General features: G+C 43.6%; 1 protein-coding gene across 1 annotated transcript in view; it reads left to right on the top strand.

Annotated features, from left to right (window-relative positions):
- The window catches only part of LOC119301448 (GDSL esterase/lipase At1g09390-like), a 20,285-nt gene extending 17,618 nt beyond the window's left edge, over positions 1 to 2,667 (top strand). The window contains exons 2-5 of the mRNA XM_037578412.1: positions 1,545 to 1,730; positions 1,829 to 1,986; positions 2,097 to 2,367; positions 2,435 to 2,667. Coding sequence (XP_037434309.1) covers positions 1,545 to 1,730; positions 1,829 to 1,986; positions 2,097 to 2,367; positions 2,435 to 2,667 — 848 coding nt within the window. The remainder of the gene's footprint in view (positions 1 to 1,544; positions 1,731 to 1,828; positions 1,987 to 2,096; positions 2,368 to 2,434) is intronic.
- Positions 2,668 to 12,587: the final 9,920 nt, after the last annotated feature.

Here is a 12,587-nt window from a genome sequence, read left to right as displayed (position 1 = left end):
TACATGCGCTCGAGTGCCGCCCATATCTGCGCCGATGTCGTGAAGTTCAGCGTGCGCGCGATGATGTCGGGCGAGAGTGTGGAGAGGATCCCGGCAAGGAGCAGCTGGTCCTGGGCGTGCCAGACCGTATGGGCTGGGTTGATCACCATCTCCGCCCCTTCAGCGGTGGAGGCGGGAATGAGGCGCGCCGGGGGGGTGCTCTCGCCGTTGACGAAGCCGAGAAGCTGATGCCCCCGCAGGATGGGAACAATCTGGGCCTTCCAGAGGAGGTGATTTTCCCTTGAGAGTCTCACCGTCACCAGCTGGGCGAGGTTGGGCACGCCGACCTGCCCGGTCATCATCGACCCAACTGAGACGGAGGAATTGGTGAGAGCACCGGCAGTGGCGGAAAGCTGGGAGCTAATGGTTGTCGATGCGGTGGACGCGGAGGTGTTGGGAGAGGTGGACATCGCGGCGAGGAGAGTCGCGGCGAGGGATGGAGTTTCTGGACGTGCGTCGAAGCTAGGCTCTTGTTACCATGTAAAAACACACGATAGATTGGATCGCACATCCAAACAGATGGCGCTGATTGCTATTTATATGCAGGTTACATCACCGATCGTTTACAACAGGAAGATACGATCGGTTTTAGAGATATGTGCGTATGGTACAAGTTAGCTAACAACCTGCTAGATACTAACAAACTTACAGCTATCAAGCTTATCCGCTAACAGGCTTGTTCCACTACTGATGCCGAGTATATGGCTATTTCCGAGGCATGCAAAGAAGCTATCTGATTGAGAGGTTTGTACATTGAGCTTTGTGGAGATTCATCTTGCCCTACCGTATTTTCTGATAGTCAAAGTGCCATATATCTTACAAAGAATCCAATGTATTATGAGAGGATAAAGCACATTGATGTTAGATTTCACTATATTCGAGATGTTGTTGCTGAACGTGATTTGAAGGTATGCAAGATAAGTACTCATGATAATCCTGCTGATATGATGACAAAGCCAGTTCCTACCAATAAGTTTGAGCTTTGGTCAGGCTTAGTTGGTATTTCTCACTAGTCCGATGGACTTTGACGCACAAGATGTTTATGCTGATTTGGATGGAGTTATTCACTTTCTTCGACTACTGGAGGGAATTTGGATCAAGGTGGACATTGTTAAATTATGATCTAAATTCTAGTACCGTATTGGACTAGACGTAATACATACGGTGTGGGCCGTTGCGTTGGTACCGACGCGTACGAGTACAACTCGTTTACTTGTCCTTCAAGAACTCTCATGTATTGCCCTCTTATATACCCCATGTAGTCGCACCTCAGACGGTCTGTCGTCTCGTGCTTGTAATACTTCTCCATCATAGTGATTGCGCCTTCGTGCGTCCGTGGTTTTCTCCCGCAAGGGTTTCCACGTAAATGTCCGTGTCTCTTTTGTCTCGTTTATTTCTCGTTATTATCTAACAGCATACGTGTACATGAGAAGAACTAAGTCAGGATTGGGTATGGTTAATGGCCTTACTAACAGTAGGTCCATGAGTGACCAAAATATATCCAGGTGAAAGCTTAAACATAAGCTATTTGAGCCCTTATCTGAAGGCATCGGGTTCTAATTACAGTAACGGAGTAAATTTTGCTATTGGCGGTTCAAGAACACTACCACGGGACGTTCTTTTTGCATTGCATGTACAGGTGCAGGAATTTTTGTTCTTTAAAGACAGGTCCCTGGAACTGATCAATCAAGGTTTGTTTGTCGTGTTTCTTCCCTCAGATTAAAACGAAATAAGAAGCGAGGAGCGATAAAGTTGATAGTAAATGAGCAAACCTGTTGCTATTGCACAGGCCAGGAAGCTCCAATTGATGCACAAGGGTTTCAAAATGCTCTATATACCATAGACATAGGACAGAATGATATTAATGCTCTTCTGTCCAACTTGCCTTACGACCAAGTAGTGGCGAAGTTCCCTCCAATACTTGCCGAGATTAAGTATGCTGTTCAGGTGACGTTTTCATTTTTGCCTTTTTTGTGAATAAATTACTGTACCCTTTGTACTTGCTGTCAAGACGGACAACCACAACTCTGTACTTCCTAGAATTTCTTTTTTTGCAGATTCTGTATGACAACGGGAGTCGGAACTTCTGGATACATGGAACAGGGGCTCTCGGTTGCCTGCCTCAGAAGCTCTCTATTCCACGCAAAAATTACAGTGATCTTGATCAGAATGGCTGCCTGAAGACATACAACAGAGCTGCGGTCGCGTTCAACGCAGCGCTAGGCAGCCTCTGCGATCAGCTGAATGTACAGCTGAAAGACGCGACCGTTGTTTACACCGATCTTTTTGCTATCAAGTATGACCTTGTGGCCAACCACACCAAATACGGTGAGCTAATCAAAGTCTGGTGAAATTCGCATGATATCTGGTGAGATTGCTAATTGCTTTTCTTCAGGTTTTGACAGGCCATTGATGACGTGTTGTGGGTACGGAGGGCCACCATACAACTATGATTTGAGAAGGAGCTGCCAGTCTCCAAATGCAACGGTCTGCACTGACGGCTCAAAGTTCGTTAGTTGGGATGGCGTGCACCTCACCGAGGCCGCTAATGCCGTCGCGGCTGCAGCCATACTGAGCTCCGCATATTCCAGACCAAAGCTCAAGTTTGATCAGTTCTGCAGAACCTGATAGTTCATACTCCCTTCCGAAAATACTTGTCATCAAAATGAATGAAAATAGATGTATCTAGAACTAAAATACATCTAGATACATCCATTTCAATGACAAATATTTCCGGACGGAGGGAGTATTTCATACTACACTACTCCCTCCGTCTATACTAGAAGCAAAGGCGCGCGTGTTGCCGCACCATTCTTGTCCTTTTGTCATTGTATATAATGTCCTTCTTTTCCTTGCTATATCTATTGCAGTATATCTCTTCTAAGAAATTCGATAGGTCAATGACATCAAAATATATACTCCCTCCGTTCGGAATTACTTGTCATAAAAATGAATGTATCTAGACGTATTTTCATTCTAGATACATCCATTTTCAAGACAAGTAATTCCGAACGGAGGGAGTGCATTGCAGAGAGTACCAATAACTTTGTTTTCTAAGGGGGAATGCAGACTGTTAATATGTTTTCTTTCCATCTAAAACATTAGAGCTAGCGAAGCAGTAGCGGATCTAGCCCAATGGGTAAGCCTGGGCCAACAATAGAACTGTTCATATAAAATATATTTTTCTTAATATTTTTTACCCTTTTTCCTATGCTATAAAGCTATTCAAAAAATCCCAGGGTGGGCCGTGGCCCACCCTGTCCACCCTCTACCTCTGCCACTGTAGTGAAGGAACGTATAGAACTTCAACAGCACAGCTATACATGATAAGAATGAGAGGAAAATGCCCCGATAATTTTAGAGCTAAGAAAGTTGCAACAGCACATGTACAACAGGAGCATCGGTACAACCCCCCTCCTAAAACGTATAAAGGGTAATATAGTCATTTCACAATTTGTACTTACTTTTGTACTCCCTCCGTCCGGAAATACTTGTCATCAAAATAGATAAAAAGGGATGTATCTATAACTAAAATACGTCTAGATACGTCCCTTTTTATTCATCTTGATGATAAGTATTCCGGACGGAGGGAGTATGTATGATGGGTAGCCCGCCGGACGTATACTACAGGAGGCCACCCAATTGGGCCGGCCCATGAAGATACCGTATAGCAGCGCCTCAAAAATAAAACAACATTTGCAAGAGCTCAAACTCAGGACCTCCGGACTTCCACAAACGAGCTACAACCGGATCAGCTAGCCAGCGTTTTTGGATTAATAGCAGCGCCAAGCCTTAAGGATAACATCAATGCAGAATATTTTGAAAACTTCCAATGCAAAGTATTTTTTTGAAAACGAAACGTGAATCTTTTTGTGAATCCCAAACACTTTTAAGATGTTTGAAAAAATATATAATAAACAGATTTTTTTAAAAACCATGAACAGCTTTGAAACGCAAATATTTTTTAAAACCGGAACATTTTTATGGAAACACAAACAATTTATGGAATGTGAACATTTTTTGCAACTCTAGAAAAGAAATGAAAAAACAACAAACATTTTTGTAATTGCGATCAATCTTTGTAACAGAAGCATAAGATCATCATTTTTTGACATTTTTGAAACAAATGTGAAAAAGGGAACATTGATTGAAATTCCAAACAAGTTATATTATATGAACATTTTTTGGAAACCCAATCATTTCTCTAACAGTTGTGATTTTTTTTTCATAAACACATTTGAACATTTTTGGAAAACACAAACATTTTCAGAAATTCTGATTTTTTTAAACGACCAACAAAATTTGAAGACATGTATACTTTTTGAAATTATGAACATTTTCTGAATTTTTTGAATATTATTAGTAAATATGAATATTTTTTAAATTCTGGAAATTGATTTTAAAAATATTCAAAATATTGAAGGTTCAGTGGTCACTAAGGAGGCTCAATAGGCGAGACCATAATGTTATTTGCTTTGTTCGTTCTATCCGTTTGGTTGACAACTTCATGCGATGAGTGTCAATTAGGAAATTCCATATGTTTTGGGAGTAGCATCAAATAGATGGCCGACTGGGCTGGCCCATTTACGCTCGCAAAAACAGAAAATAATTCACTATTTTTAATTAAGTTTTTAAATATTTTTCCCTTCGAACCTAGCATGGATGCAAACTATGGGCATATGCCCACCTGGTAGCAAAAGTTGGGATCGTTACAAGAATGTCCCAAAAAACACAATGTTCAATGGAGGGTGTCTGGATAGGCCATGAGCACGTTTTTTTCTGAACATCCTGAAATGGCCCCAATTTTCTTCATGGCTTGTATGACCAATTCAAGTCACCGTACCAAGTTTCTTGGGTTTTCGAAAAGTTTTGCATTTTCTGGTGTTTTCTTGGTAATAAATGATCGATAATGACTAGACGTGTGGCAACTTGCATACGGTGTCAGAAATTGTTCAAACCTGGCATGCATGCCTACCTTGGGCATGCCCACCTGCTTGGAAAAATTAGGGTCATTTCAAGAATGTCCAAATAGACCATGTTCAACGAGAGTGTCCGGGTAGGCCGGAAAGGTCCGTCTGAGAGCACGTTGTTTCTCAACATCCTTTAATTTGCCCCATTTTTTTCATGGCCTGCCAATTCAAGGCGCCTGTCCAAGTTGCCTAGGTTTCGACAAGTTTTGCCTTTTCTGGAGTTTTCTCGGTCAAAAATGCCGATAAGTGGTCGGAGGTGTCACGACTTGCATACGGTGTCAGAAATTGTTCAAACCTGGCATGCATGCCTATCATGGGCATTTCCACCTGCTCGCAAAAGTTGGGTTCATTTCAAGAATGTCCAAAAATAAACCATATTCAACGAATGGTGTCCGGATAGGACAGAAGGGTCCGCCTAAGAGCACATTGTTTCCCAATATCCTTGAATGGCCCTAATATTTTTCATGCCCTTGTATGACTAATTAAATGCACCATGCTTGGTTGCTTGAATTTTCAAGAAGTTTTACATTTTCTGGAGTTTTCTCGGTAAAAGAAACCCAATAAATGATCGGACATGTTGCAACTTGCATACCGTGTCGTAAATCATTCAAACCTACCATTGTTGCCTACCATGGTTATGCCCACCTATTCGCAAAAGTTTGGGTCATTTTAAGAATGTCAAAAAATGGAACAGTTCAATGGAGGCGCCCGGGTAGGCCAAAAGGGTCCATCTGAGAACACGTTGTTTCTCAACATCCTTGACATGACCCCTATTTTCCATGGCCTGGTATGACAATTCAAGGCACCATGCCAAGTTTCTTAGGTTTTCGACAAGTTTTGCATTTTTTGGAGTCTTCTCGGTCAAAAAAGACAAATAAATGGCTCGACGTGTCACAACTTGCCTACGATGTCAAAAATTGTTCAAACCTAACATGGATGCCTACCATGGACATACCCACATGCTTGAAAATTTGGGATCATTTCAAGAATGTCCAAAAATCGGTTTTTCTTTTTTAATAACCGAATTCAAATTAGGTTCGGTATTAAACCGTATAACCGAAAGAAAAAACTGAAATCCAGGCATCTAGTAGGAGGCTCGCTCACGCGTGTCACCCAACACCAAAGGCTCAATCGCTCGCGCATGTCCAAACCTGCAGGATACGAAGGGCCCAATGCATGCTTTGTTCCCCACGTGAGAGCTAAACTAGCTAAGCTAATGCGAGGCTTCGTTGTCCACCTAATTGCAAGGCCCAAGGGCAACTACTAGAACTTCTGTGGGCAGACAGAGCATGCAGCGGAAACTGTCTTATTTGTTTAATACCACATCACGTAGGTATGCTCAGAGGATAAAGGTGATCATGGATATTAGAGGACGGCACAAGGGAAGCGCTAGTAGTTGTGTCGTAACTTGTGCATGTGCGCTACAAACAGATTTTCATTATAAACTGAAAACCAAACCGAATCAGTTGGTTAACGAAATATCGATTTGTTGTATTGGGTTGACATTTACGGGTTTTAGATTTGCTAACCAAAATAAAAAACAAATGTTAAAAACCGAAATTTCAATTTCTATCAGCCTAATGGGTGATATCATCACTCCGGTTAGGCACCTATTGGGCCGGCCCAAGCGTTCGCGGATTTGAAATAAGTTCATCGATGCTGGAAAAAAAAGGAAAACAAATTCATGGTTTTTTATTTTAAAAGGTTCACACATTTGAAATAACAGGAAAAACTGAAAAGGAAAACAAAGGAGAAAAAATAACAAAGGAAAGCAAAACAAAATAAAGCCCGGTTTTAAAAAATATGAAAAACCGGCCTAAAACTTCACGAAGTTACATTTGCCACACAATAAGCCAGAAAGAAAGCAAGTGTTCAAGTTGTGTTCATAAAATTGTTCAGAATGTTACTTCTTAAGTTTGCACGCTCCTCATATCTCTTTAAAATTATTGAAAATGTTGTTCAAAAGAATATTCTTAACATTTTGAACTAACATATCTCTTTATTTTATTTTTTTGAAATATTCATGCTTTAAAAAAATGTTGTTCAAAATTTTCGAAATATGTCATGCTTCTAAAAAAAAAAGAAATTTTTGAAAACGATTGGATTTTAAAACATTATTTGATTTGTAAAAGTTTATTCAGAATTTTCAACAAACGTTTGAATTATTTGAAAAGGTACCTGAACTCTGCATTAGTGTCAGTTCTTAAGTATGTGCGCTCCTCATTTTGCACAAACATTAGTCAGCTTAATTGGTATGCCACTCACGGTTGTTGCAAGAGATCTGTGGTTAGATTCCTACGTGCTTCATTTCTTTTCTGAATTTTTAAAACCCGTGAACAGACGCGCTCCCCGATTTTAGTTTTTAAGATTTCACGGTCATTGCTTTACACAGTCATTAGCCGGGTCAATTGGTGAGCCACTCACGCTTGCTTCGAGAGGTCTGCGGCTTGAATCCTGATAGCTCCACTTGTCTTGGGTTTCTTTTCAATTTTTACATCCCGTGAAGGGGCACGCTTACTACAGCCATCACCATTGGGCCCAGCCCAGTCCGGCGGGGGTTGGGTGTCGTAGACGGACAAAAAAGAAGACCATCATCAACTTAAAAAAAACAAAACCATCCTACCCTTTATTATGAAGGGGTATAAACAGATCTTAACCGTTGATATGTTTAGGGGGGTTGTACTAAAGTAGAAGTGTCATCGACGATAGGCATCACAAACACTCGACCTCTCAAAAGAGGGAGCCTTCTGTCAAAAGTATCTGATCTTATTGATCCAGTTACAAATTCTTGGGATGAAGACTTGGTGAAACAAACACTATGGCCAATTGATACTTAACGAGTCCTTGTGACTCCCTTTCTATGCATAACAAGCTGGACTTCATCACTTGGAGTTACACAAAAAAATGTGTTGTTTAGTGTTCGCTCAGTTTATTTGGTGGAATGGAACATACAACATGGGAGAAAATTGCAATTTAGTAATGGTATGGGGCGAATCGATGCCAATCCTACTTAGGGTAAGATCTGAAAATTATCCTGTCCCGTGAAGGTAATTTTTTTATTTGGAGAACATTACACGGGACACTCCCGTATCGTGTTACACTTGCGAATAGTCACGTTTCGGCCACTTGCCCATCCTGTTCAAATGGGCTAGAAGATACAAAGCACGTATTGTTTCTTTGTCAGAAAGCAAAGGAGGTTTGGAACAAGTTGGGTTTGCATGAGGTGATTAACAAAGCTTGTTCCATTGATCATGCGGGTGAGGCAATCCTCGAATTCTTACTCAATATGCCAGATCAAGATTTGCCTAGTTTGGGTATCTAGAATATTAGTGAATTGATCGCCATAACCACTTGGTACTTGTGGTGGGATAGACGTAAACTGGTTCATGAAGAAAATTCCCAAGATGCAACCCAGACGTCTATGGGGGTTCGTGCTATAATGGCAAAAAATTTCAGTGCTCAGTCCCCTAATGCTATCAGTAAAAAAGGAGGGTGGAGCAGGCCTCCTATGGGTTTTGTCAAGTTAAATATAGATGCTTCTTTCGATCATGATCTGCTTAGGGGAACGACGGGTGCGGTACTCGGAGATGACAAAGGAAAACTCATCGTTGGTAGGATTTGGAAGATTGATTGGTGATGACGTTCACAGGTGAAGCGTTGGCTCTATAGTTTGGCTTATCTCTTGCACAAAGAGCGGGTTGCAATCGTCTTGTTATTAACTCGGATAATATGGATGGCATTGATACACTGAAGAATGAAGGGTGGTCTACTGGAGCGGTGGCGACAGTTTTTGATGACTGCTATTTTTTGGCTTGTGATTTTCCGCTTACTAGTTTCGAACATTGTAATAGGGAAGCGAATAAAGTCGTCCATGAACTTGCCAGGTTGTATCTCTCCTTATAGACGATGTAACCGCTGGCTCTAAGGTTTTCGAACATTAATTGGTTTGATTTGAGGAGCCCTTGGATGAGATTGTATCTCTCCTTATAGACGATGTAACCGTTATTTACAATTAATAAAATCTTGTTTTTGCTCCAAAAACAAAAACACTCGAACTCTCAAATGGACAGGCTTACTTTGCTTACCGATCATATTTCATTTGCACACGACAAACTAATGGACCCAATGCTAAATCATTCTATGTGCAAAGAAATGTTTCATAAAAAGAGAGTTGGTTCCAATTTACCAAAAAGGCTTTCGCCCCGCTTTATAAATAAAGCAAACCACCAAAGAGCACACACAGAGTCAAGTCCACACACACACCCAAGTTTCACAACAAAGTACATAGGTTTTGCTGAGGGCACAGCTCAACAAGCCCAAAAAAAAAAACAGAACACGCCGGACGAAGATAGCGCCTAGTCTGGTTCCGGCGGTGGGTAGCTTCTATTGCTGGAGTGAGCTTTTATTCCATGCATATACACTAGAATTTTCGTTCTGATGAAAAACTTCCTTCACATGGTTCATTATAAGGTAGACTTGCAGTGCTGGAGGGAGCAACTGCGGCTATTTATTGCAGCAACTTTTTGGACAATTTTTTCTATGTGTTGAACCTTGATTATGGGGGGAGATTGGACCGATCATCAGTAGAGTGACGTATAATTTCAAACAACTGTTCATTTCATGCTACCCTCGATGCTCAACATTCAACATAGGAGATTTTGAATGGAGATCTGTCCAAGTATCTAAGCACAATTTCAGGTCAATTCTTTTTGGTAGTGTTTTGTTGTTTCAAAGAAACTCCTATCCTAGCATTCAAATCTTTTCCCTATTTTAATTTTTTAAAATTTCATTTTTTTGTTTGGACACAAATATGACTCTACAATTTTAGTTCTAGATGTTGAACATAACATGTTGCACTGCACCATATCCCACATGACAAGGTTCAGGTGATCTAGAGATAACCATAGCATAAGGAGTCCAACCGAAGATAGACTAGGATCTCTAGCTAGTTGCCGTATAGTTGTAACTTCCTTTATCTCATTCTCTCTGGCTATAATAACACGAAACCATCGCCTTGGAAAGGTTCAAGGTTCCATCACATGGTATCAGAGCCCGAGTCTTCCCATCTAGCATTCTTCCTCTTCACCGCAGCTCCCTGCCATGGCCTCATCCACCGCCACTTCCTCTCCTCTCTCCGGCCAGATCACCAAGCGTCTTAGTCGCACCAACTACATCCTATGGCGCACTCAGATCATGCCGCAGCTGAGAGGAGCAGGAGTCTTCGGGTACATTAATGGAAGCATGGCGAAGCTGGCCAAGATCGTCGTCAGCAAGGACAAGGATGGAAAGGAGGAAACCACCCCAATCCACTTCATGCCATCTGGTTCCGAGAGGATCAATAAGTACTTGGTTATCTTCTGAATAACCTATCCAAAGAAGTGTTAGTGCAGGTGAGCTCCAAGGCACATGCACACGAGCTCTGGACGGTGCTGGAGAGCATGTTCTCGTCGATGTCGCCATCCTGCGTCAACAACATCCGCGCTACCCACACACTAATGCACAGCAAGGGATGCAATCGGTGGCCTCCTTCTTTGCACACATGCGAGGACTCGCCGATTAGCTCGCCGCGGCTGGCAAGCTATTGCAGTATGATGAGTTGATCTCTTCCATCCTCAACGCACTTGACATATGGAGTACCAGCCGTTTGTGCCTGCCCTCGATGCCCGGACCACTCCGGTCACCCTCGATGAGTTGTTCGGTCAGATGAGCAATTTTGACTAGAGGCTGGCCCTCTTCCAAGGAGCCGGCATGGGAGGTGGCTTCATGTCATCAGCCAACGCTACCACCCGCGGTCGCGGCGGGGGCTCTCGTTATCACAGGCCGCCTTGGAACGACAAGGGCAGGGGCGCCAGCAGCGGCAACAGCATCGGCGCCAAGAACAACACGCGTGGCGGCAACCGACCTTCCTCCTCCAACACCAAAGGCCGGTGCAACAACAACTCCTCCAACAGCTCATGCCCTGATGCGATCAGGTGCCAAATCTGTGGCAAGCCGGGACACTCGGTGAAAGACTGTTGGTACCGTTTTGAGGACGATGAAGATGGCTCATCCCAAGATGAGAAGGTGGCCGGAGCTGCTGATGGCTCGTACGATGTCGACATCAACTGGTACGCCGACAGCGGCGCCACGAACCACATCACTGGCGAGCTGGAAAAGGTGACCATGCGTGAGAAATACAATGTCAAATATCACGTCCAGACGACAAGTGGAGAAGGTATGAAAATTATTCACGTTGGTCATTCAATTATTAAAAGGGTCTTTTACATCTGTGCCCCTGGTTCCTTAGCTCTACACATTCATCCCCGCGCTCTTAACTTTTGCTCAGTTTTCCCCACTCCATTGCCCGAAACCCTCAGAACTGGTCACAACGGACATTGCCGCCGAGTCAATGGCTTGACCGTTAACTATGACGAGTGGGGCCGCGCTGGACTGTGTCGTCCGTTGGACCTGACAATTGGGTCCGCGTTGGGCGGTGTCGCTGTTCGACTGTTGGGCCATGGTTTCGTTGGGCCGTCCCTTGCATTAAACGCCTACATGCGCCGCCACGACAGAAGCCTGCTATGCACGCACCCAGCAAAGCCTGCCTATATGCATCGATGCGTGCCGCCACGATGCGTCGACCGAGCCTGCATGCGCCGATGCGTGCTGCCATGATGCACTGACCGAGCAACTTTCTTGCACGCCAGCCGCCACGGATGCATCGACAGTCAGTGCCGCTGGTTCCTCTCTTCTAGCTAGGTGGCTACATATTTGTGGCTTGTGTAAAAACAAGAGAAGGGTTCGTTGTGGCTGCATGCACTAGGTGGTTACTAACAAAGCGAGCTCTATAAGAAAACAATCAACAAATATGTAGTCCCAATATGTAGATAGGGCCAACAAGCCCATAGCACGATCACATAGTTCAAACTAGGAAGAACTTAATAATAGAATAGACAAAAAACTTAATAATAGCTAGAACTTAATAAAAGGGCCAAGAAGCCCATAACATCTCCAACATAGTTCAATTACAACTTAACATAACATAGAATAAAAAAAAGATAGATGGTTTAGAACCCTAGACGCCGCCTTATCCACCTCGTTCCTCCTCCAAGTGCCCTTCACTGCTCCTCGGGGGCGTTGTCGATGGGGTACGGAAGAGTGTGCATGCGCGACCCGTTGGGGAAGATGTTGGTGTACTCCGTGAACATATTGTGGGTGGTGAAAGCGATGAACTCGCAGCCACACCAAAACACCCGGCCGAGGAGGTAGAAGGCGTTGAATGTGTTGGTGAAGTGAGCAAGGAGAGCAACCACCACCCCGTTTTGGATGACCTCCTCGATGCGGAACATCCTTGGAGATCCTCGCAGGAGGTGGTGGTAGCCGGACGCGAGGAAGAACTCGGTGAAGTTCCTTGCGGTCCTCCACCTTGATATCGCCCACACATGTAGTGTGCGCTCAACATACACACCAGGAGGGTAGAGCCTCTCCGGCATGGTGGGCGGGAAGCGGTAGGTTGGTCCGGTGTACTGCATGGCTGACGGATGTGTACAAGAAGGAGAAGGGGTCGAAGAGCAAGAAGGGCAGATGGCAGAGGATGGG

The sequence above is a fragment of the Triticum dicoccoides genome, chromosome 1B (genome assembly GCF_002162155.2).
Source record: "Triticum dicoccoides isolate Atlit2015 ecotype Zavitan chromosome 1B, WEW_v2.0, whole genome shotgun sequence".
NCBI classification, from domain to species: domain Eukaryota; kingdom Viridiplantae; phylum Streptophyta; class Magnoliopsida; order Poales; family Poaceae; genus Triticum; species Triticum dicoccoides.
Note: the sequence above shows the minus strand (reverse complement) of the source record. Positions and strands in the feature narration are given on the sequence as shown.